We start from the raw sequence: 23854 nt of genomic DNA, 5'->3' as shown, positions 1-23854 counted from the left end.
TCAATTGAAGTTTACAGGTAACACACTCACAACAAAAGGAGCAGTAAAAGGCGTATTCATCTCTCTCATACTATTTATAATGTATACAAACATAACCATGAAAACAACAGAAAGATTATCAAGATGACGAAAGACCGAGACAGTATTTTATCAACCAGCCACTAGGTGTTTTTTTTATTGGTAGGATCTGATAACTCAACATTAGCCATAGAAGAAGTTTTAAGGGCCAGGACGAAGTCCAAAGAATTCGAAAGTCCGATAAGATAACTGTGGACAGATATCCAACAAGTTCAAATTAATTATCCAAGATGAGACGTACATTGTATGCAATGCAATAAATTCCTTTGCAAATGTCTTTTCTATGACAGTCTGCAACAATGTAAAGAAACATTTAGGAGAACTGTCAGAAAGAAACAGTGAAATCTAGGGTCAGTCTTAGGCAGATGTATCTAGGATTGCACAGGAAAGGTCAGAATGGAGATGACTTGTTCATGGCCTCATTTCCACAATGGGACAGGTAAGTTTGTCAAGTAAGTAAAGAACAATGTAAACTCAAGATTGTCAAATGCCGAATAAAACAGACAACAGTAGAGTGCCAGGAAGGTTTGAAGCTTTGATCTATCTGCATGCAGTGCTTACTAATTTTGCTTTTGAAAATTTATGAAATGGCAGTGTCAACAAGTCTGTCGATTGAAAGAATCATCAACAGACATCATACTGTATATTTGCTCAGCACGATTGTCACTTTCACGATCATCAGCAGTTGACAAATTACTAGTTTTGAAACGGCACACCTGATTTGTACTAAAACTCAGTCATATTTTTTTCAGTATGTTACCATGGCTACTGGATTTTTATAACAATAATCACTAAATTATTTATAAATTACTTGAACCTGCACACATCAAGGCTTAGAAAAATATATACTTTTGTATGACAAAATACTTGAAATTTCTGTACGGACTGCCTCAAAATAGCTTTATTTCAACAAAATGAGACAAAATTTTCAGAATTGACCTAACTGTATGATACCATCGAGATATATATAGATAAATCTCATATCTTGTCCTACACTAAGAGATCAATGGTAAAGGAAAAATGATCAAACTATATGACAAACATAGTGACTTTTCATTCCGTATCGTCAATTTTCCTATCATCTGTGGTAACATCCCTTCAGCACCTGCGTATGGAGTTTTCACGCATGCATTATGCCAGAGCCAATTAGATTTCTGGAACAGGGTTTCAGAAGCTACACAATTGAAGTCATCACTATAGTAGTATTATGGTCGTTATCATGAACTCGTGGATCGTTACAGTGTATCCATCTGCACCATGAAAACTGATTTGTTCAATGTGTCATAGTTTTCCTTTCCTCGTTATGATTAGTCTAACCTTGACTTGACTTTTTTTATAAGAAACTCGATGGGTGTTTCTAGAAAAGCAGAGGACGCTTACCATACCGGTGCACCTGGTCCATGCTTCCAGTTTTTAGTGGAGTCCGAGTTGCTCATTTGCTTTTGTTACTTTGTATTTGTGATTTTAGTTACTTTATGTTCTTCGTTGTGTATGTCTGTTTTCCATGTCTGGTCTTTGTCCCTGGATTACATTCTTTTGATTTCCGCTAGAACCTTGGTTCCCTTGATTACTCTTTGTTAATATTTTAAAGCATATTACAATCTTGTTACTCCATAACGACATGTAACAACTCCTTTTGAGTATTTGACACGATGCTACGTATAGATAAGTCTAGACAAGTTACAATAAAAAAATAGTTTAATATTTATTCAATCCCTAATAAAAATAAAACAAATAAAACGTCACTAATAACTTAAACCCGAGTCAAATGCAGAAATACTTTTAGGGTTTGTTCTCGTTGGTGACATGTTGTACGAATTTTTAAAACCACCAGGTAACGTATGTGGTCTCTCAAACATAAAGTCTGTGTCTATTTTATATCCACCATTTTGTACACCCGATTTTTTCACATCGTATTTTAATTTAGAAATTTTATGAAGTTTTGGTACAAATACGGTTGCCGTTATGACAGTGGCACATGCAAGAATGCCAACACAAATTGTCAATTCTACAAATTCTCTACTAATTATCATCATAACTGCCACCCAGGCAATCCAAAGTGCAATGTTTATCCAGCTGCAAATAAGGATGAAAATGGCTTCACCCATATTTTTCTTTTCTTTTCTAACAGTCAATGCATATAATGAACAAACTATGATAAGGAACATGTCATAGACAAGATAAACCACAAATTCTTCGCGCTCAAATTTACAAGAGTACGTCTCTTCCGATTCTATAATGTGTCTCTCAAGAAAAGATCCTTTTATTGACACATATTGCACCGAAATAGCAATCTGAACACCACTTATGAAAGTTACGGATAGAAACTGATTAAGATTTGAAAGTTCTCCACCCAAACCAATTAGTTTGTAAGCTCTTAAAGACATAAGTTTACTTAAACATGTTGCATAGACAATTGAATACGTAATGCTAGGTAAAAGATGTCTTGCAGTACATCCAACTTCACTTGGTGTGAATACATATGGGAGTACAGATAGATACAATGCCATTAACGATAATAATAGGAGTATTCCGAGTCCAATATACCGCTTGTTAAGAAGGCCTACGCATGTCTTATATATGACGTAAACAAAGAACAGCAAACAAGCAGCAACTCCTCCACAAGCAACTGCTAACACAACTATTAACCATAGTTTGTTCTCAAACGCACCAGAAGAATTAAAATATAACTTTTCTGCATCTTTGACGAATTCTACTGTAGGTTCTTCAACACTACTATTTATATTGATGCAAACGCAGGTACCGATGCATTTTGACAGTGGAAGGTTACTTAACCGTGTTCCACTGCTACTATAAACTCGAATCTGTTCCTTTGACAATACGAGTGCATTCTCACTCCAGTTACCTACCTAAAAGACAAAAGAAATCATGACTTGCACGCATTAAACCAAAGTGACATATCAGGTATTAGGGAAAGTTGCAGGAAATAAAAACCAGTAATAGTTCAGCTTTTGTATGGGAAACCTTAAGCATGCATGTTTTTTTCGTAGCTCAATAATGACTATTAAACAATATAACTGGTTAATAGCACTAAAATGCAAGGAATAGATTTCCCTGATATGAATCATGCCGGAGAAGTACCACAAAAAACAACTTTGGAAAATCAAAATTATTATTTATAACAATATAACTCGTTTGAAACCTAACTCAACTATATTCATATCCTACCTTCATGATTGCATTGTTTTGAAAATTGCTGATCTGGAAAGCACCATTCCCAGCATTTTCAGTCGACAGATTTATCCTATCCTCAGAAGTGCCAAAAGTGATATTCATGAAGTCGTTTTCCAGTAGAGCAAGGCCATCACTCTCCATCTTTTTACAAAGACCTCCGTTTTGTCCACATGCTCTAGAAATCATATTGTGGAGAGCATGCAGAACTATGTCCATCTCAGTAACTATTCTACTTGTCTGGATCATGAGGTCATGAGGAAGGTTGCATATTTTGCCCACTGGACAGTTCTCCCGCTCCGTTATAAACTTTGTTAGCCAAGGATTGCCATACATACTCACCTTGGACGATTTCACGTTGTCAAGATATACCTTAAGTTCATTGTTTACTTTTCCTATTCTATCAATAATGATAGAACCTAATGGTATTCGAACGTCTGCAGTAGTTTCTTCCCATATAATATCAGTGTTACCAATAACGTGAACCTTTGGAACAATAACAGAGTCGAAAAACAGTCGAATGTCCTCCACTGACAGAAATAGTACAATGACGCTTACAGTGTTTAATTGTAACCTTTGTTTGGTTCTTGAGATTGATCCACTAGTTGCTAATGTGTGTACCGAAGCGATGCATATTTTCCGTTCTTTTGCAAATTCTTTAAAGAGTTCTACTTTTGATGTGTATTCCAGAGAGGAAGATACCACGACAGACACATAAGTCCATTTCATCCGAGATAGGAAGTCTGTTACTGCTAAGGTCTCTGAACGTGAATATGAATACTCTAGCTTCCCAATCATAGAATTACTATCTTTGAAATCAGTAAAATGAGAAATTGCATATTTTCCACGTCTAATGACAGATGACTTCAAATCATCAGATAGTGAATCTTGAAAATACAAGAAATAACTTGGCACTGATTCCGGAGACGCCATCTTGCCACTTAAAGACGAGAAAGAAGCAAAACAGGTCTCAAAATTCGACACAATTTGTAATGATTTGTCTACATTAGAACAAGTATCGGCAACAAGCGAGCCAATCGATACTTCTGGCAAAAGGTACGGAAACCTTATCTTTGCAGTATTTAAGGCATAAAGGAACGCTTCGATTAGGATGTCCGATCCCTTAACAAGATCAGCGATATCACATGCATCTGTTTGTTGTTGCTTTGTATGTACTGGGAACATACCCAAAATATCAATGTCAGCAGGATTGTAATAATAATCAGTGTTCTGTTTGTTACTTGTTTGACACTGCATACAAGATGGACACCATCCTGAGCACTCGTGTTTTATAACTGTCGATATATTAGTTGAATCGTACGCAAGAAACTGTTCCTGGCCATTTCGAGCAACACGACCGGAGTCGATTGTATATACCTAAAAGAAAAACAAGGATAAAATTATTCGGAAATCTGAAGAAAAGAAACACTGAAAAATACAAGTTATTTATTTATTTCTTAAAAATAAAATAGTATTGCCTATTGTTTAGGAATTTTTCAATCAATGTCCGAGTACATACATCGTATACAAGGAAAATGATTATACAGTTTACAAAATATATTTCTGATTACAGATTTACCATAATCTTATTCTTTAAATGAGTAAATAGAAACATTTTTGCTACTGAAAAGTGTCTACATTGTGAAGTATATATGAAGTGAGTTGTAAGATTTATTCAATCTGATTATTTACAAGCATAAGGACATGACCAGTAAAATTTGCTGAAAGATTTTTTTTTGGTATAAATAAGCTTACCAACACTTTTGAAGAGAGCAGTGTATTTGTAGCACTAAACTTCATATCCATGGTACCATAGGATGAAAACTTGAGTTCTGCTGGACCATATACATAGTTTGGGACCGTTTCCTCAATATAGTGACCAAAGTCGTTATAAGACATGAACGCTTTGCACGCACCTGTAGCAGGCAAACATTTTGTTTTGTGTAGACTATCAAGGATGGACACTACAGTGTCAACATAACTAACAATAAGAGATGATACGTGGATGCGTCGGTCGACATCGTTACTCGAGAAAGTAGCTTCCTTCGTGCACAGATATGGGTATAGCGTGCTCCTGTCAACAGATATATGGCATTTATGGCTATTTTCGTGATATTTTACCCACCAATAATTGGACATTTCAGTCACAGGACCTTTGTAATAACCATTATCTAATATCGACAGTTTTTTTAGTTCGTTTTTCAAAGTTTGTTTAGGTAAGGGAGACGGTGTTATGGTAATGGAACCTTTAGGTGCGTTATGAAGGGTATTCCAGGCGAAGAATACAAAGTTTGTTGAGTGATAGTTGAATTGTCTCAATGATAGATGTTTCATCAACTGAAGTGTGTCTTCCTTATTTGTAAGAAGTATTACTGCACCCGTCTTAACAGTGACATTTTCAACCCTTGAGGTTGCATAGTTTATCGTACTTGAACCTATATTTATTTCCTCGGATATACAAATGCCACTTTTCCTCATTTGCGACATTTTGTTCTTTACTGTTTCGAGTTTACCAGATTCTTCCGAATAAACAACAGCAACATAAGTCCAACTCTGCGATTTTAGGAGAGTCATTAAAGCATCCAAGTAAACGTCGTAAAAGTTCGACGATAAAGACAGTCCAAAAGGGGATAAATTGAAACTTTTATCCATAGCTAAGTTTTTCTCGTTGATGGGCGACTCAACATATCGGACATCGGATACAATTTTTCCTGAAATGGTCATATTATCTTTGCCATTATAGAAAACAGGGTTACATTTTGAGTTTCGGTTCAACTGTGCCATGTCGAGAGTTTTCCCGCCACAAGTGTCATATACCAAACCTCCAACGGAGACACCAGCAAGAAGATTTTCGGATGGATACATACTTTTTACGGTATCAACGGCGTATAAAAAAGACTGAGCCATAATAACACTATCTTTTGACAATTCAGAACATTTATCCCCATTGATAGAATCCTTGTATATAGGGAACCCAGCTGTCAGAATAACATCACCATTACTTCCAATGACAACAGGTCGAGAATTTTCTCCACTTAAGAAACATTCACCACACTTTCCACAAGAATCCCGACACTCAGAATGCTGGTAGGATTCCAGATTTCCAGCGAATGAAACACTCTTGTCTGTTATATTGGCCACCTGAAGATGTAAAGGAAAGTTTTAGCACATAGTGAAATTTATATATAACTAAAGTTCTTCATCTTAATTGGTAGGGAAATGTTGAAGGCTATATTGTATCTACCTTAGTTCGTTCTTGTAATACAAATGTATGTACACTGAACATACATTCAACGAACAAGTCATGCAGATGTGTGTGCAAATCAATTTCATGGTTAATGCAGTCATCAAACTTAAGAGATGCATTCTCTTTTCTGCAACAACTTAAGGTTGTATAATGACCTTTATATTAAAAAAAATAAGAGCCCATTCTTGAAAACTTATTTTTTTTGTAAAAAAGACATCTTCATGTAAGTTCCTTTAAATCTTTTGGTACAGATATTATAATCATTACCTTGTCGGACCCAGATAATCCACGACCCAATACGACTTGAAATCTTTCTTCTATAGAATATCCTTTAAATACGCCTCTTGTCTTAAATGGAAATCCAGAAAGACTTATATCCACAGATACAAACTTCACAGCATCCATACATTTCGAGAAATCAAAACCTGTGCATCCATATTCACCCTTGTTTGAAATTATCCTAAATAAATTGTAATATGCTGATAGAATATTCGAATATACTCTATCCTTCAGTCTCGCTTGCCAGTACTTGGTTATACCGCTGTTACATATCGAGTGGTTGAACTGGTGGTCCACTTCGCAATAAGGCAAGGTTTTTACGAATTTAGATATAACCGAGGTGTCGCTTTCGTTCACAATTGTAAATTTATTTTCAAGATACTTCAATAGATCTCTAAGTACAGGTCCTGTCTCTTGCAAAAACAGTGTTTTATTTGATGGCATCACGGATGTTAGTTCGACATTTGAATCACTCACAATAAGAAACATCTTTTCATTCTCTGAACTCGTAATAGAGATGAGGTCGTCGAGTTTTGCATAATTTGGAGCAAATATGAGAACAACGTTTGATGAAGTGTTCCGGAGAGCTGTCGTAAGGTTTGATTCTGAAAGAACATGAGCACATATTTCATTTGGGGCAATCATTTTCAGGAATGCATCGCGTTCAGCCTGAGCAAGAGGTTTGTTGATGAAGAAAACATTCACATAGTTCCACTTGAATTGTTCCAATACTGACAAAGCTGCCTGAAAAAGAAAAAAAATGAGATTGCAAAAAATAACACGAGCTTTCTTGATACGTGCAGAGTCTGATTCTTTTCTCATGTGTCGCAGTATAAAATCTTCACCTAAAGATTTCGAAATGAGTGTTTATGTATTTGGATATTTAGTTTCTAGATAATTAGATGCGACAGTAATGAAATAAACTTGTTACAAAAAATATGCAAATCTTATTTTTGCCTGGGATTACGCAATTACTTTGAAGAGCAACATAAAATTAAAGTAGTCGTAATACCTGTGTTTTCCATAAGGACACTCCAGCGACTGACAAAGACAGACCAGAACCAGAAGTGATGTAATATTTTGGGGACACACCCGCGTGGATTATACCAAAAGGACGAAGCACATCTACTATGGTTTTCTGAACTTCATTACTTACAAAGGTAATCACACCTAAAACAAAGCAACGACATTCAATAACAAAGGTTCTTCACCAACACCAGAACAACATCCAGTCTGATAGAGGGATGCTTGTAACAAGCAACTATACCCGGTTTTTTTATATAACAATTTTGATTTAAAGTTGGTTGACTTGTCAAGATGCAATACTAAATAATCACATCACAGGTCTTAACACTTCCTGGAGAACTCATTTAAAACGTGTAAATAGTGAACACTGCATTTTTTAAAATTTAAAAAAGTTCAATTGATCAATGATTCCACAGTAGACAATGTACATGTGTGTTACATTTAACTTAGTACCTGCTATTTTTGAAATATTTTGACAGCCACCAGAGTTGATGTACTCCCCAACCACTGCCATAGCCAATCTCTTGGAACCACATGCGTCATACACAAGCAATCCTGATAAAAAAGGAATATAAATGATTTCAAATCCCACAAATAAAAAAATGATTGTTTGATTTTGCTAAAATGTCTTTTTTAATGGATTCTGGCTAAATTCAATAGTTAAATGACTTAAAACAAGTTTTTGTTTTAGCGTTTTGTTTTTTTTCTTGTTTTTTATTTATTTTTTTTTTGTAAAACCACAACATAGATGCATTGTATTACACTGTACGTCAATGCACCTGCAATCATTTATTATGTCACAATTTAGACACTAAAGTACATGTAGCATTAATTACCATCGCTTGTAATTTTGGCGGAAGCTAGAAATGACACATTCCTCTCAATGAGTACTCCGAGGATGCACTAGGAATGTCAGGAAAAACCCGGTCTATAGAACTAGACAAAGAGGATACATGATTGGTTTGTACTAGGATTACAGCTTAACTTAATCTTTTTTTGTTTGTTCGAAAACACTTATTATATATTTTGTACATCGTTTTAACGGATGTGAAAAAAATAATATAATACATAAGTAGAAATAACTAAAAAAAACCTGACTAGCGAGACATGCACAGTTGTATGAATCACACACGTTTCAAATGCCTAAAATAACCAGATTTTAAAATTTCATTGTTTTCCCTTTGTTTACAAGGTCCCAAATGAATTTTGAGTCCATCTCAGACCATCCTCTCAATATCAGGTTCCTTATGTCAAGGGACGTAATAAAATGAACATAGGATCCCTCCACGTTGAAAAGATGCTGTCAGACGAACTTCTGAATTTATCCCATGCACTAACATGTACTATTTGAGTAGGTGTACAGTTTTCCAAGTAGTGTGACTCTTACCTAAGTCTGTTTGATTATTCTTATTTAAGAATTCATTTGACCACTGCAAAGCCATCAGAGCGTCAATCCCTTTGGCAGACAAGTTGATACAGTTCCCATCATCATCAGTTTCTTTATGCAGATCAAATATTGCCAGAAAGTAAGTATCTCCTTTGATTGTTACTTCAGGCGGAACTTCTAACGAGGCAGACAATGATATTGTAAAGATTAACACTATCAGAGAGACTGCAGGAATTGTCATTTTCTCTTGTCAGCGTCTCTCATCAGTTATGTTGTCTGAAATCAAAATAAAGAGAGGTCAAGAGTGACATCGAAAAATCGAAAGCCATGGGACAGATACATTGGTAATCAAAACATTAAGCATATAAGTAGAAGTAACAAAATAACAGATACAAGTAAGAACAAAGAGCAGACTAAGAACATTAAAAAGTGAGATTATGGACAAAGTGCCCCTGATATGTCAAGCGATCTCTGCTTTTCGGTGAATACAATATTAATCCCGTCTTTTTTTTTTACAATATAGTATGATACGTTTTGGAAAATCGAGTTCGGCACGATTAGTATAAGTTTAAAAAAAATGACTAAGCTTTAATGCAGAGAGGATTAATTTTGAACCTGCAGTTCCAATATGGAACGATTTTTCTTTACCGAATTGTTCTTTTATATTCTTTCTTTGAAGTAATTTTTTACAACAGTTACACGGTTTCTCAATAGGTACATTTGTACTTATACGTGTACAGTATTAGTTACAAATGCAGGCCCTGAGAACAACAAGTATTTTTTCTGTATCTTTTTACCACCTTATCTTATGACATTAATGTCTATGTGTAAATTGCATTTCATGGTAGTTTAATGTCATAAAAAACACTTACCTATACAAAACATGAATAATACATGTCAATTTAACGCAAGGACATCGTTACAGAAAATGCATTTAAGGAATTTGACGAAAAGTCACATTCTGTGGTCTACTGGTTTTGGTTCGGTTTATGTAGTAAAATTAACTCCCTATTATGGTGACATTATAGAGTAGAGAATATGAAATTTAAGGTGTATAATTTACAATTGTGGTTCATTATAAATATATTTGACGAGCACTCCCACTTTTTGTGACTCAACGTAATGAGAGCTGTGCCAAAGGACCAATATGAGTACTGTTCTGCCATACCACCCGATACCCCAATACAACACGAAGTACTTCACTTAACAGCAAAACTGGCCGTAGTTCATAAAAAAATCGTGCATGTTCAGAATCTACTGTTTTTGAATACAAAACTTTGATATAACAGGATACTTATATACATTGCTTCAATAGTTTCCCATTTCGTAGATTAATTTTGCAAATTTTGTACAGAATTTTGGCAACAATAATCAATTACATATTGTATCAAATGATTCCCTGAACCCCTTTTTCATAAATTTCTGAGTCGGACGCACCCTTATGAATTCTTGTATGTGTCCCTGTGTCTTATCGTTACCTATGTCTCTAGATGTAGAAACTGTAAAGTTATACGGACGCATCACATCAGTATCCAAGCCTAAAGCCATCTATTATCAGTCTCAAGTTATATCTCACTTAAGGCTAATTTAATGCTGTTTAGTTTAATGTCAAACATAAAATTTGAATAAAAGCTCAAACCGACTTTAATAAAGACTTGGTATCGGTATGGATAATCTCATCGCTTTAAGTCTACCAACAATATATACCGTTTGAAGGGCAAATGTGTGAACCAACAACATTGTGTTATATCTTTTTCTTCATAAAAATCTAAATTTTCAAGGCCTTTACTGTAACTGAAATGAACGAAATAATATGGAATTGTATACATAGTTATTTTTTTTCATTGTGTCTTTTTGTGGAGCTTCTAAGTAAAAAACTTCTTTAGACAGATCGAGTCAAAAATTAGTGGTAGAGAATTGTTTTGCGCAAGAGTCGTCTTTTTTTTAATCCCTTATATATACGAATATTGAACCAGAAACTGGTGAGAAAAAAATTCCTCAATAGCTCTCTCTTTTTAAATTCTCTCATACAACTTTTATGGGTCTTCAAAACTGTATATTAAAACCCGACAACACCTCAAACTTTTAATGATTGGAACTATGCACCTTCATACGTTGAAAAAATACTTGCCAGTCTACCTGTGGCATTACTGAATTATATACTGAAAAGGTAATAAACGAACGAAGTGAAAATGATAAAGAAAAAAACTAAATGGTTTATCGGACATAAAAGTCTTAAATTAACGCCCATATTTCATTTTTGAATTACGATATGTCTAAAAATGTGTAATATTTCAATTACGAAAAAACTCATACCAGCATCCCTGAGGCGGAATATTGTAAACATCTATACATCCACTGTACTTAATCATTTGCTTTAAGCTTTTATCACTTACTTTTGTTTTGCATGCTTATAGGCTTAAAATACAAAACAAAATGATATGAGAGATCACCTTAATTTGTTTGTTTGTTTGTTGGGGTTTAACGTCCGAGCAGCAATATTTCAGCTATATTCAGACGATGAACATGAAATGGATGATAAAATGAACATGAAATGATGATGAAATGAAAAAAGGGATGGGACACACGGATAATAGGGTCGACAAATTTTGATTGCCACTGGAAATAGGGAGAGGTGGGTAGGGTCAGGGAATTTAGCCTCCTGTGGCGGAGCCCTATGGTTCCTACTCCGGGAGAATACCACAGTAGGGTTCTTTAACGTACGAGGAACGTGGCATCTTTCCCAACACGGTGCACCACTATGGTTTGCGGTCAGGTTTTCCGTATTATAGCCTGACAACCCCAGCATGTAACACACCAGGGGTACCCCATTCCACCACCTGGGGCACACAACCCAGTTGCTCTGTGGGCAGAGCGCCCTAGCCCCCGGCTAAGGTTATGAGCACTATTTAGTCGCCTTTTACGACAAGCTTAGCGCTGCTGCATGCTTATTCTTTTGACACCCGGACCTTCACGGGGCTAAAACCTTGAGTCAAGGTCATTGGTCATTTGGTATTGTCTATAGAGCTATCTCTCTCCCTTCTAAAGAAACTTAGCAGAACTATACATTGTAGCGATGAGCACAACTTGGACTATACTTTAGGGAACATCTAGATACAGGCTATAGCATTAAGGCATTACATATAGCAGGTGAACATGGACAAGAACATAATGATTTAGTGATATTCTACGAATATAAAAAAAAACTGGTCCAAATAGTCCGTGGCAAATTCGGTGGAAATAAAGTAGAATTTGTCGCTGAAAGATTGCACTTTGACATAAAGGGAATATAGTCAGATCTTAGGATAAGTTCCTTTAATACAAATTACATTTTAAATCTAAAGAGGCACTGTGAACTTATATTGGACTAATCTTCAACCACGACAAATCTTTTGATGTGCAATTGTGTGACTTACCTTAGCTTTGGAAGAGCAAGTGATGTAAAAATTACATGATCAAATTCATAAATCCGTACGACTATACACTTGAACATATCGTAACTAAATGTGATATTTATACATATAATTTATCCCAATTGCTAGTGTCATTCGGATGACGAATTAGTTGAGTGTACCTACCATAAAGTGTATGGTCACCTGCCGAAATTTATTTCATTGTCATTTTATGTTAATTCACTGTGAAAACAATAGAGAATACGACTTAAAAAAAAACAAAAATCATTACGGACAGTGACTTCAACAAACAAAAGGGAATACGACATCAACAAGCAACAGGGAATACGGCTTAGTTTAGTAAAGAATAAAACAAAGACCGAAGACAAATGCATCCTATGAGAATTTATGGTTCGTAATTAGCAAAAAATAATTCATTTGAAAGCACCCTATGTTGGTTCCTAAACAAACCATCAGCTTAGAGAAAGGACTTGTTGAGGTTGAGTTAATAGCATGCAAATAAAGAGAGTGGATTAAAACCTTCAGTCTATAGGAACAACCTGACACTTCCCATCACAATACTTCTATAAAACGAACCGCCTCGGTAGTCTGAGAGTAGCTTGTTCGCCTCTAGTGCGAGAGGTCTCGGATTCGATCGCCGGCCGAGTTACTACAGACTAAAATTGGTAGTCAATGCTTCTCCGCCAAGCACGCGATATTTAGGGGGGAAAAGTGGCGACTGGTTGGCTCGTTGTCGGAATAATTTGTCCGGTTGGGTGGCATGCCTACCTGCAGGTTGCTGCTACTGTGAGGTAGCTTAGTAAAGATTTGACTCGGCGTGTCGATCTAGTACACAGCAGGGTCTGTTCGATTGGTAAATCGTTCTCGTCCCAAATGCATGAAATATCGGCCATGCTATGACCAATCAATCGCATTTCAACATTTATAATTATTTTTGTGTTAGCAAATAGGCATTTTAAACTGTTTTCAGGAGATAAACTCGCATTTTGTTCACAATTAAGTTCTTAAACAATTAAAACCAGAGCTCACATAAAGGAAAACCTTCTGATACAAGAATTCCGTAAAACCATACAATTCTATCGATTTTACAGTATGTTGTTATATTGGTGTTGACACTACCTTTTAAACTTAAAATAGTCACTAAATTAACTTGAAGTATGATGCAAGTAGTTCCAAAAACGTCTGTCACGGGCAAATAAGATATCAATTATGACTCCATAGTTCATGTATTTCATTTTTCATATTCAAAATCGCACCTGTATAATGAGAGAAATGCTACCACTAACTAGTGATAACTCGAGTAGATTTCTGTCCACTTCATGACAATGCACCGGCACTCCAATGGTGCTTTAGAGCCACCATTCCTCGTAACAAAACGTCCATGGTTAAAAATTCTTTACGAAATAATACAACATCTAAATTATTTTAATTTTTGGGGGATAACCATAATTAGCGACCCCTTTTATGAAACTTAAAGCCCTGCCGCTGCAGTCTAGGGCTATATGTCTACTTTCAATCATAAACGACACATGGTCCACTACCAACAGCATTGTCGGAACATGCATTAAAATCTACAAAAATCGATTGAATGTACACTGTTTAAATAACTTGAAACTATTGTCATTTCTATAAAGAACATGAAGTAACTTATAAAAACATACCATTTACAATGAATAGAATCCTATAAATATTTGTTTAAAATTCGATCAATGAATTCAAGTTCTATTTGATAGTATCAGCTGTGTTTATTCGTATTATAAAATTATCTTTTCGAGCCCTGACCGATTACTAATGAAGTAAATTCTCATGACTGGATGACTGAACATGAAAACATTTCCTTACCTCACATAGGTAAATACATATACAACCCTTAATGTTTCCTTCCTCTATTCCACACCCTGGATGGTATCTGCAATCCGGTTCTTCAAGAGTTCATATTCCCGTTCAGGTTCAGTGCTTTAAATACTACGTTTCCATATCCCATTCATAGGGCACCGTGACTGTACGATCTTATTGAAAAGAAAGATTTAATAAAGCTTTACTACTTGTTTGACGACTCTATCCCTGTATAAATAAACCACTTGTTACAACAGATATTGCTGGTCTGACAAGCTCATCAACTCGGGAGTTTTGGCACTAGTTGAGAGGTAGAGAAACTCTATAAGTCTGGACTGCCAAAAATAGCTCATTACAGTCTAATCAATCATGACGCAACTATTGCTCTGCGTTTGTTTACAACGACAAAATATGCGTCTTACCGCATAATTTTTAAATGTCAACTTATCTTTTCAAGTGAAAAGAGATCACTTTTACGATAAGACCAGAAGAGACAGTTAATCTGGTTAGTTCGTTATAGTTCACCGCCATATCATCACTTTCCCTGAAGACAATCTGTCGATGTGGTTATCTGTTTCTAATGATTCTCGAAATTTGAGTTGCTTCTGTCAAAACTTTTAGAAACCTTTTTGATCGCCACAGGGATTTGATTCGCTATAGTGTTATCGAGGGATAATTAGATTAAATGACTTTCCTTTCTACTTATGGATTCTGTTTCATCTATCATTCGACTCATCTTATTAGAAGAAGAATAAGTAATTGAAATCCTTTTGTGTGACAGTATTCCCGGTTATTTTATACGGTATCATAACTTCATGATTAAATTGTCACGCTTTTGTTATTAGTTGTTCGATATTTCCAGACATCTTTGTGGGCAATCTCGATGGAACCATTGGTGGAAATTATCGGTAGTGTTTTAAGCATTTGTTTAAGCGGCTTAAGGTTGTTACGCAATGCCGATAAAATACCCAAACACGGCGTGAATAACGGGGATTCAAACTGACAATGTCTATTGGAAAGACAGATAATATACATTGTCTGTAATCGGGAATTTGAAACTCACATAGCAAGCTTATAGATATTAATGCCCAAAGAATCTTCTGAAATTTAATACATCTCAATCACTATAAACAGCTTTAATTTGAGGACTGATTTTGTTCTTTTAAAAAAAAAAAAAAAAAAAAACAGCCCCATACACAATCTAATTAAAAGTCAGTCTCCCATTGCTCCCGGTTTTCTACACCAGCGACATACCGTTAACAGAAAACCGGTAGGAATGATCGGCTTTCAAATAGTACCCTACATATCTTTTTCGGGAGGGTGTGCGATAGTTTCTGGAAATAGAGAAGCTTTGAGCTATGTGCTAAAAGTACTTAGAATAGCTTATTGGATACATTTTTTAGCTTAAGGTAATACCTCTATACAGTTGTGAAAATCGTATCAGCTTTTGGGGAAACAAGTAAATTTTTTTTTACAAATTGGAAAACAGCTTAATTTCGGCAGTAACTAAGGGCAAACAATATCTGAAGGAGGACAATGTCAAAAGACGTTACACACGTTTGTACATTTGACAGAAAGACAAGACAGTTTATCCAATTTTTCAATACATACATAAATTTCATTATCACAGTGACATATACATACATAGGTGTTAAAAATTCGTAGTTATAATGTTTCTTGTTTTCTTGTAGTCTCCTGTGCAGTTGATTTGCTTATATTCGTCATACGCTCAATTAGTCTATATCTAACCAGTCGGTCATACCGATCGTGGGTTTTCTAGCTTCCTTTTATTTTAAAACAATAAACTGAAGTAAGGTTGGGAGTTTTGGTGGTAAAAAACCCTCCATACATGTAGCAGCAAGCAGATACACTGTACAGCTCTATTATTAATACAAGATTTAAATACCAATATCTGTTATTGGTTTAGTCAGAATAAAAATCCTGGTGCAAGAGACATAACTCTGTTTAAAACAGATACATCAGTTTCAACAGCACGAGGGTGTCTACAATACTATTTTTTCTTGAATGACTGTTACACTTACTCCTTAGAATTAGAGATTCGTTTACCTTAACTTCTATCATTCTACAATTTTTAAATTTTGACTTCAATGTTTTATTCTGCCCATAATAATCTCGAAGTCAAGTAACTATTTCCACCCTCCAGATGTTGACAAATTTCAAACAACCTGTCAAGATTTTACATTCCATACAAAACTCAGACACTGGCAGAGGTAAAGATGATACAAGGTCCAAAAAAAAAAACAAACAAAACAAAACAAAACAAACCACCTAACGAACAATGCTTTTTCAGTCCAAATTTTTAGGCATCTACAGTCCTTTTTATATAAGCAGATCTGTGTTTTAGAGAAGGCTATACATTTATCTCCCTCTTTCACCAACCAAATCAAAAACCAAAAAAAAATCAAAAAACTTTTGAAAGCCCCAATCTCATATACAATCTGCCAGTATATAGTTATCATATTACACCTTTTAGAGTTATTGAATGGAAAGTATAACAAGCTCACATGTGGACTTGATAAGAACTTAATACCCAGTATCGAAAGTTCATTCATAATAAGGACATTGGCTTCCATCCAAGCTAAAAAGACCTCCCCGGAAGATACAAAATAAAAAGATATTTTTTATAAAAATTTATTAGACTTCCACAATCATACATACACACATCTACACAGATTTGTCTCTACCTTTTCTTTTAAGTTTAACTGGTGGCGAAATATTCATTAAGCAGTGTTTAAATAAGTAAAGAAACCATGTGCATTGAAAAAGCAGAAAATTGTCATGATTTTACACCATTGGATTAATTTTAAAAAAGAAACGGAAATAAAGCAATTTCCTGAATCATTCATAAAAGAACTGATGGAATGAATCTAGATGAGGTGACTGTTGATATCTAATTAGACTGGAGTTTTGTCTTTGCAGTGTAAGCCAGGTACCAAACTAGAATAGCTACTAGTGATGCTACAAATTCACTCTGTAGAAGTGGTCCTTTCCATACTCCCTGAATTAAAAACATGTTTTATTGTAATATGTTTGTATCAGTAAATTAAAATGACAATGCTCTATAAATAAAACCAAAAAGAAGTCTGGGAGAAGACTTAATAAGTTTGTCTAACTTGTGTCTAATCCCTTTTGCATGATTACGCAAATAAAATATGTTTAAACTAAAACAAAGAATACATTAAATTAGATTTGGTTGCATTTCTTTACTACATATGGGAAAAATTCCCAAATCATAACTGTACTCAGAAAAAGATACAGTCAAAAGCCAGTTATGGATTGAATAGCCTTTTGTTACTAGCACTTTGACATCATTAAATTTATTAACATGGTTGAGAGTCTTTTTTTTCACAATTCAATGGTAACTCATCATTGTCAAGTGCTTTAATGGAAACATAGCTTACAGCAAAATTTATAAGGGGTTTTTAAATTAGCTTACAACACATTAATTCATCTTTAAGGCTCTTTTCAGCCAGTTATTGCACCTCTCTTTTTGCAGACAGCCTCTTTTATGTATCATAATTGTGAGCATATTTCACAATAATTTAATTTCAGAAGTAACAGATTCTGATTTGAGTGATTGGATAAAAAAATTTGTCAATCATCTCATAAACCAAAATTTGTAATGACTGTGACATCATCAAACATTTTTTAATGATTTACTCGTTGAAATTTGATACTTGAATTAAAATTAAAAGGAATGACTGTTATATTTTTTTCAGTCTATTTCAAATAACTTCAATGCTTGTGGTGCACACTTGAAAATAACCTGCTATGTAAGTTATTAAGTGTGCACCACCTGATTGAGGTTTTTTTTTCATAGACCAAAAAAATGGAACAGTCATTCCTTAATAAAACTACTTTAGGCATCCATAGATAGTTCACTTCATGTCTTATCCACTCCATTACTTACAGGATGATTTACTTTAAAAATGTAAACTGGTTTAATCTGGTTATCTGTTTCACCACTTCTCTGAGCCTAATTAAATACAAACAAAATGTTGTACATTTTAACAAGTATATACAAACAATGCAAACAAAGGAGAAAAGCAAAGTTTGCTAACTTAAAAGTATTAGTATAGTAAATTTTATGCATTAAGGATACATGCTGATTCTGCTCTTCTAAGCCAATCAAGCCTATGTGAAATATAATGTAGCATGTGGGGTTTCATTTTTCATGAAATTTTTTGGGAAGAAATTCTTGTAAAATTAAGTTGCTATTTTTAACAGTCCAGGTAAATTGTTCTACATATGTTATTACAGCTTGAACATGACTGGACCAAATTTCCAAAAATTTTCATCTTAAGAATGTCTTCCAAAGTTAATAAGAGTTAACAGGATCTAATTTTGCTTACAGGACATAAACATGCCGTCCAGTACTCACTATCATGATGGCATAATGTAAAAAGAGGAACTGTTTGTATACCATAACATATCAAGATCACTGTATCAATTATCATTATATAAATTTTACTTACTTTTTTCAATGCTGAGAAACCTTCATCATCAAATAATCTGACTTCATATGATCCAGATGGTAAATTCTTATGTTCATCAGATAAACTTATCTGAAAGATTTAAAAAAAATTATTAATTAACCAATTTGTTCCAGTTCTTAGTGGCCAGTAACAGAAAATGTATTTAACTAGCCAAATGTGCATACATGACATTATCTGCTCTCCACATGAATTATGGAATCCAGAATAAACAAATCACCATTAGGAGGTAATAGAAAATTTTGAATTAAAAATCTTGTATGAAGCTGTCTTATAAAACTCTTCAATACAAAAAATGACATAATGCAAACCAAATGCTTAGTTTTCAGAGTAGTAGAAAGATCATCAAGGACAAAACTGTAATGTGCATGTACTTTAACTGAAAAAGGAAGTGCATGACTTTATCACTGCACTGCTACACGTATTTAGTGTATACATGTACATTTACAAATGTTTTATATTTATAACTGAAGTTCCAGGCTTTGAAAGGTGAAATATTATTAGAAAGGAAACCCAATCACTTCATACAATCAAAAATAAGGAAGAAAAAATAACACAAGTATTTCTAAACTGAAATATGTGCTAAGAACAATTCAGGGGCAGATAACTAAATTAAACAGCACAATTCTCTAACATAACAGCATTCTATTCAAACATTTACTAATTTCTCAAATGTTGTAGAGATTTTTGGAGGTAAGGCCACAGTTTTTTAATTTGTTGGTTTACAGATTTTTGACTGGATGAAATTGGGTTGGATGGTCAATTGGGAAAATATAAAAAAAATAAAAATGGGAACCAGAAATACATATTTTCTATTTATATTAAAAAAAAAATTCTTTTATTTTTGTCTAAGATTACTTTATCTAACCTTATATATTTTAGAAGTTGGATTCTATTCTACTGTATGTACCTACACATTATTTATAAATACAAATTCTCATTCTATTTGTTCAAGTATCCAATAAATTTAATGTGCAATACTTCAACAATGTTAATTTCCTCTATTTTTTGTATTATAGCCTACCTTACAGTATGATATAGTTAGGTTAAAATGAAGATGGTAAAAAGTGACTAAAGAGTTATGTTAAATCAAAGGGAAATTGAAATTTTAAAACAGGGTTACTCAAAAACATGTACTGTTTAATTTATAATTGAACATTGTTTGGGTGTAAAAAAGTTGTGTTACAGAAAGGCTTAGTGAAAAGTTAATATATATATATATATATATAAAAAAAAACTACTACATGTAAGCACAGGAAGAATTCAGGGACCGAAAATTGAGTATACAGACGGATTTCATAAAAAAAACAAACAAAAACAACTTTTTTTTACATTTTTCTTCTATTTTCATACAACAATTACACTGAGAGACAATATAACCTTTTTAAAACTTTTAACAAAAGTAAATTGACTAACAGATTCTAAATCTAAAAAAATACATTAAAAACTAGTAATTTGTCATTCATTGGAAGACAATAACTATGATTTCCCTTTAAAATTATACTGTGATTACAAAAAGGGTTAACAAAATTTCAATATCAATGGGGGTGAAATGGTCTTCAGAAAAATAGAAGACAACAAATTATGTTTTAACTGAATGTTTTCAATTGTTTTATTAGCCCTCTTGCCTTTTTCCACACAAACTTCATAGCTTTCGACTTTCCTGCCAATTATCTTCCTTTTGTTTATCAACTTCGTGTTGTGAATAAAAACAAAGCCACAAGATTTTTAAACTCTTAAATCATTTACAGGAAATTTTTACATTCTTTTCAATTAAAGGTTTTTTGATTTATCATCTCTAGCAAGTGTTACAAATGTAAGGTGTTACAATTTTGCTCTTGCCATTTTTTTGTAGTCGTGGCAGTAAAAACAATAATTGGTAAACTGAAATTCCAATTTGATTTTTTTCCCTCCTTGCTGGAAATATTGGGGCGGCGGACCCATAAACAAACAAATTAAAAAACTATGGCCTAATTATAAAAAAAGGAAGGTCTGTCAAAGTGATTGCAACCTCCAACATGACTACAGGTTGATATTTGAATTCCAGAAAAAGAGCATATATTGTTGTAGGATGAGATTACAGTACAAACCTGATAATTATCTGCTTTGCTTGATTTTGTTGCTGGAATAGTTCTTCCATTTACTTCTGCATACAAGTTCAAATTCTGTAAGTTAAAATCATATTTGATCAAACATTAAGTCTACACCAAGTGCTTGAAAATGTAGCATTGAGGAGAACAGCTTTGTTATTGCTTGGAGGGGGTGACAGAGATGTAACTAAATGCTTTATGTATTATTTAACATCTATTCAAATATCTCGAGCTTTTCAAAGCATACTGGCACTATACATTGTATGTGAAAAAGAAAAGTAGCACTGTACTTCATGGATGAGGCTGTAATAACATGTAGTTTTTGCATGCTTTCTTTTCATTGAAGACCAAAGGGTGGCCATCAACTGACAATTTTCATCCTGGTGAGGTTTTGTCTCTTTGTCATATTCATCATATCCATTCTCATTATATTCTATACACAAAAGTATTTATAACGAGCACCTCAAGCAGTGTAAGCTCTACCGTTATTACATGTACTTTCTAAATTTGCCTTAAGGTTCCCCAATATACTAACAAAAAAAAATTATGTCCCGGAAGTAACAAAAAGTGACTGTCCCTACTGAGAAAATTCATCATTTCCTTCAATCGAACAAATAAAAAAAATGTAGGTTAAGATTACATTTCAGTAAAAATAATTTCATCTTTTCTGATATTTTTCAAGTCCTTTTCTAATCTGTTTTACTTATTTAAAGAAGTGAATGTCATGTTTTATAAAAACTTCGGGAAACACGTGGATGTATGTACGTGTATCTCCGCTGTTGCTCTTGTCAAGAACCTAACCTGCCTCGGAAAAAAATATAACTCCGATTACATTATTAAAATCGAAGCATAGCTTTTCTAAGATAGGTAAGGCAATCATTTTCTTGTTTAGAATTTGCAGCTGTTGTCTGAATTTCAGGTGTAAAATATTCCCACCATCCGTGGAGAACTGTAATAATTCCGGTATCTGTACAGATTGATCTGACAGGCCAAAACTGAAATGGATGTTACTAGAGATGCCCTTAAGGGATAAAAAATGTTAAGTATTGCGAAGTGCTGTAAAATTATTGACCATTTTGACAGCAAGAGGAAAGGGGGTATGGGGTAGGAATTTTTGGGGGCAATGTTCAAGTTATTCATTCAATAAAATAAAACTCTCCCTTAAATTAACAAGACAGATTTTCAAATAGAAATATTGATTGTGCTTGCTGCTTAAACATAAATAAAAATATTGCACATGGGAAGCAAAAATTTTCATCCGGGTCGACATATGACCCCCCACTTTGTAATGACCTTTATTATTTTTATGAGTCTCGCACAGATGGTTATTGTATGGTAAAGCTCATGGTGCTTGATGATTTAGGCAATGCCTACCCCATATAAGAAAATTTATATTTGTACCTCAACTCTTTGTTTGCATTTTAATGAAAATTCTACAACAAAAACTGTGTCCATGGATGCCATGCCATCTGTAGTTGTATATGTTTTAGTCTGCACATCTGGTGAGACACATGTGCTTCCTGGAAATAAGAAAATATGATAAGAACAGTTATACATGTACTGTAAGTGTACATTTTGTATGCTTAATGTCCATATTTCTTCTCTGCAATTTTCACTTTCAACAATGAAATTTAAAAACATGTAATTGAACTGATATAATCATGTCTAAGGATCTAGCATTGTTGTTATGGGGTCGTCGAAGAAGTACAGTAGTAAGTCACCCCCTTTTCAAATAAAATTATTATACAGACAACCAACATTTCTTTTAAGTTTATTTCGTTAAAAAGAAGTTTTATCCAGAAGCAGTCCAGCATCTTTATAAAAATGAAAAAAGGTACCTAAAACAAGAAATAACTATTTGAACACACATTCGAAGACCGGTATAAGGCCAGGCTCTGCCAGTGCCACGTCGACGGGTTTGCATCGAACATATTAAAAATTCGTATAGCAAGGTAATAAGATAAAGCTTTACCTTTTTGAATAGGTAAAATAGAATACAGCTTATCAGAATTTTACCTAAAATAAGACACCGCTTACCTAAAACAATGAGAGGTAGAACAATTATACTCAGACAGGTGAGAATCGTGCCGGTGGAAGCCATTGTTGTTGATATACGAGATCGAGACCGGACGGTGCGCTGTGATTTTTATACTTGTGAAAATTTGGCCCAGGGCAATATTATTGGTGCATGTATTTGACACCGCTATATTAATTTTAGAACTTATTTTTGCGGTTTTCAATAGTCAAAAATACTTTGTAATCAAAATTAAAATCAAAATAGGTATAACGTGGAAGATCTGTATAAGTCAGAAAAATAATAGTCCGACCTATTACAAATTACAAAAAATACAGATAGTATCCAGTGTTAACATTCAATGTTCTAATTTATTTTAAATGCAACTATATATTTCACCACATTAATAGATGTAATTTCTTAGTAAATATATAGACCTGTACAGTCTATGATAAAAGCAATGCGATTGATGGAGTATTTTTTTTCAGTTTGAATAGACCGGGTCAACAATTAAACAGGATGCATGTTGCGTTACGCTCCCCTACACTGTAGTGCAGTACTCTGTTACATGTTATATTATAAAAACTTATTTGGATTTCTTTGTCGGTGAAAAATGTTCTTTTATAGGTCTCTGGTCCAACCAAGTTCGTCTACTGTAAAAACTAAATTCAGTCGGTGCTCAAATTTTCGAAATTATCAAAATTTTTGCGTAAAACTTACGGTTTTTTCCCCTTACAACGATCACGTTTAGATCGTTATTTTAAGTCGAGTTAATTTT

At 34.0% G+C, this 23854-nt stretch overlaps 2 protein-coding genes across 4 annotated transcripts; both read right to left on the bottom strand.

Annotated features, from left to right (window-relative positions):
* Positions 1 to 1758: 1758 nt before the first annotated feature.
* LOC148627837 (uncharacterized) lies at positions 1759 to 14790 on the bottom strand. Of its 3 annotated transcripts, none has more exons than XM_088579910.1 (8): positions 14465 to 14790; positions 9210 to 9485; positions 8276 to 8377; positions 7809 to 7966; positions 6785 to 7540; positions 5026 to 6411; positions 3268 to 4647; positions 1759 to 2948 (listed from the first exon to the last, which is right to left on the bottom strand). In XM_088579910.1, exons 2-8 carry the CDS (start codon positions 9448 to 9450, stop codon positions 1824 to 1826), a joined length of 5148 nt encoding a protein of 1715 aa, XP_088436036.1. In that variant the 5' UTR covers positions 9451 to 9485; positions 14465 to 14790; the 3' UTR covers positions 1759 to 1823. The 3 variants fall into 3 exon arrangements, with proteins under 3 accessions (XP_088436036.1, XP_088436054.1, XP_088436043.1); XM_088579928.1 differs by lacking the exon at positions 14465 to 14790 and adding an exon at positions 14284 to 14301; XM_088579917.1 differs by lacking the exon at positions 14465 to 14790 and adding an exon at positions 12626 to 12686.
* Positions 14791 to 17324: 2534 nt separating this feature from the next.
* On the bottom strand, positions 17325 to 23191 carry LOC148627836 (translocon-associated protein subunit delta-like). The gene is made up of 6 exons (XM_088579940.1): positions 23100 to 23191; positions 22464 to 22582; positions 21063 to 21137; positions 18955 to 19044; positions 18390 to 18455; positions 17325 to 17477 (listed from the first exon to the last, which is right to left on the bottom strand). The coding sequence occupies exons 1-6, from the start codon at positions 23161 to 23163 to the stop codon at positions 17370 to 17372; spliced, it is 522 nt and encodes a 173-aa protein (XP_088436066.1). The 5' UTR covers positions 23164 to 23191; the 3' UTR covers positions 17325 to 17369.
* Positions 23192 to 23854: the final 663 nt, after the last annotated feature.

This window comes from Perna viridis, chromosome 1 (assembly GCF_037379345.1).
Source record: "Perna viridis isolate PV_CMFRI_1.1 ecotype Kerala chromosome 1, ASM3737934v1, whole genome shotgun sequence".
Taxonomy (NCBI): Eukaryota; Metazoa; Mollusca; class Bivalvia; order Mytilida; family Mytilidae; genus Perna; species Perna viridis.
This window is presented reverse-complemented; position numbering and strand designations above follow the sequence as displayed.

What these genes read in the sequence shown, in the direction of transcription:
- LOC148627837 (XM_088579910.1), bottom strand. Translation starts at nt 9,450, where the DNA reads ATGACAATTCCTGCAGTCTCTCTGATAGTGTTAATCTTTACAATATCA. An exon ending in TGTCCTTATGGAAAACACAG is followed by an intron (nt 7,541 to 7,808) that starts GTATTACGACTA and finishes TTTCTTTTTCAG; the next exon opens with GCAGCTTTGTCAGTATTGGA. An exon ending in AAAACAATGCAATCATGAAG is followed by an intron (nt 2,949 to 3,267) that starts GTAGGATATGAA and finishes TTTGTCTTTTAG; the next exon opens with GTAGGTAACTGGAGTGAGAA.
- LOC148627836 (XM_088579940.1), bottom strand. Translation starts at nt 23,163, where the DNA reads ATGGCTTCCACCGGCACGATTCTCACCTGTCTGAGTATAATTGTTCTA. An exon ending in AATGCAAACAAAGAGTTGAG is followed by an intron (nt 21,138 to 22,463) that starts GTACAAATATAA and finishes TTTAACTTACAG; the next exon opens with AATTTGAACTTGTATGCAGA. An exon ending in GTTTCTCAGCATTGAAAAAA is followed by an intron (nt 18,456 to 18,954) that starts GTAAGTAAAATT and finishes GTATTTAATTAG; the next exon opens with GCTCAGAGAAGTGGTGAAAC.